We start from the raw sequence: 1,766 nt of genomic DNA, 5'->3' as shown, positions 1-1,766 counted from the left end.
AGCCGTAGAGTGATCGTTTCTAAAAAAAAAATCGAAAAAAAAAAAAAAAAAGGAGAGAGAAAAGCCTCTGTGTGCCCAAACGTGAAGCCGCAGACGCACAAACACCACTGACAGGCAGTGCTGCGCCATCACCAGCCCCGAACCTCTCCAGGGATCTGCTGCTGCTCACAGCTTTCACAAAGATACAACTTGGATATTTCTCTGCTCACTTTGTCTTCTGAGGACCTCCTTTTTTATGTTCTTTAAGAAAAAAATATTTTTTTTTCAGCATCAGCCCCTGGTTAAATAAAATGATCATTTCAAGGTGTAAGAACCCCCCACAGGTACGGACGGAGGTGGGGAGCCTGTGATCTCCGGAGGAGCAGGAGCGACGTTAGTGCGTAAATCTGAAAGGATCGTTTTTAAAGGAAAGTGTTTTTTTTTTTTTTGGAGAGGTTGTGAGGTGATTCCGTTTGACGCGTATTGGCACCAATTCGGAGGACTTATCTGTTGCGGAGCAGAGGTGACTGAGAAATTAAAGAGAGTATTTTGGATAGTTTCCCCCCCGCAACTCCTCAACAAGGAAGCAAATGTTGCTCTCCGTATTGCTGCTGCTTTCCCGTCATCGGTCCTCACACTGGGATTCAATCTGCCGCTTCCCCCCGGAGCTGCTGGGTGCGTAAAAAGACGCGCAGCGGTGCGGAAGAGCCCGAGCGGGAGAGAGAGAGAGAGAGAGAGAGAGAGAGAGGAACCCGAGGAGGGAGATCCGGACAAGCCTTCCCGGGGGGCTCCCAGTCTGTGGGAGCAGGTGTATTTCAGCTGTTTTACCCCCCACCCTCTCTGAAAGCCAAGATGTCTCTGCTGCCTTCGAGGTTCATATACCTGTAAGTGCTCCACAGCTTGAAGCTCACGCATTCTTACCAATAGAAGTCGCTAAAAACTTCATATTTGTGCGTCGGGGGGGTCACGCAGGTTGATTWTTTTTCCCCATGTAATTGCCTGAGATTCACCCCCGCAACCCTTCTCCYTCTTCTCTCCTCTTAGGTGTTTACATTTTCTGGTCCTCTATTTCCAGGTACAGGTACGTTTTTTTTTATTCTTTCTGTTCTGTGTCCACTTTAAAAAAATATGTAAATTATGATTTTGTCTTTGATATAAACCTGTTATGTGATGCTTTATATATAWATTAATTGGGAGAAAACGACTCAAAATTTAGAATGATATAGAATTTTAAAAGTTTTATATAAAAACAACAGAATCCAGATTAATTTAGTGGCACATTTAAAAGCCCAGCTGTGCTGTAAATATTTAGACCCCTGCAGTCGAAATCTGCCATCTGAGCAGATGATGTCGCCTCATTTTTTACGAGTTTCGTTGGAGTTGGAGCAGTGATTACTCACAGGCATCCACTCAGTTAATTATCTGGACCTGCTTTGATTCAAAAACAGGGTCTCCTTCATCACAGAGCGTGATCAGTCTGTTTGGGGGACTTGTTTGCACCAGTTTTTCAGCATTTTGTACAAAAACAGCTGCATGATAAACAAAATAATCCCCAAAAATAAACTTATTGGTTTGAATCTGACATCTATTTCTGAACAATTAGACCAGAGTTGGACTGTTTTAAAAAAAATACATGTTTTAATAAACCAGAAAAGGCATATTGTTAGAATAAATGTGGAATGTGAACAAATAATTCATACTGGAGGAAATAATTAGGATCATTTTGCTAATTCTTCAGCTAAATTCTGTTTTATTTCTCCCCATTTAGAGCTAAACAGCTTATATAT

At 42.2% G+C, this 1,766-nt stretch overlaps 1 protein-coding gene across 2 annotated transcripts in view; it reads left to right on the top strand.

Annotated features, from left to right (window-relative positions):
* The first annotated feature begins 28 nt into the window (after nt 1-28).
* fgf24 (fibroblast growth factor 24) overlaps nt 29-1,766 on the top strand; it is a 16,513-nt gene continuing 14,775 nt past the window's right edge. Inside the window, exons 1-2 of one of the 2 annotated variants that reach the window (XM_014020270.1) lie at nt 29-863; nt 1,024-1,054. In XM_014020270.1, coding sequence (XP_013875724.1) covers nt 832-863; nt 1,024-1,054 — 63 coding nt within the window. In that variant the 5' untranslated portion in view covers nt 29-831. Of the gene's footprint in view, nt 864-1,023; nt 1,061-1,766 lie in introns of both variants that reach the window. The other variant, XM_014020269.1, reaches the window with a different exon arrangement.

This window comes from Austrofundulus limnaeus, unplaced genomic scaffold (assembly GCF_001266775.1).
Source record: "Austrofundulus limnaeus strain Quisiro unplaced genomic scaffold, Austrofundulus_limnaeus-1.0 Scaffold246, whole genome shotgun sequence".
In the NCBI taxonomy this organism is placed as follows: Eukaryota; Metazoa; Chordata; class Actinopteri; order Cyprinodontiformes; family Rivulidae; genus Austrofundulus; species Austrofundulus limnaeus.
The sequence above is the reverse complement of the archived record's forward strand: the minus strand, read 5'-3'. Positions and strand labels throughout refer to the sequence as shown.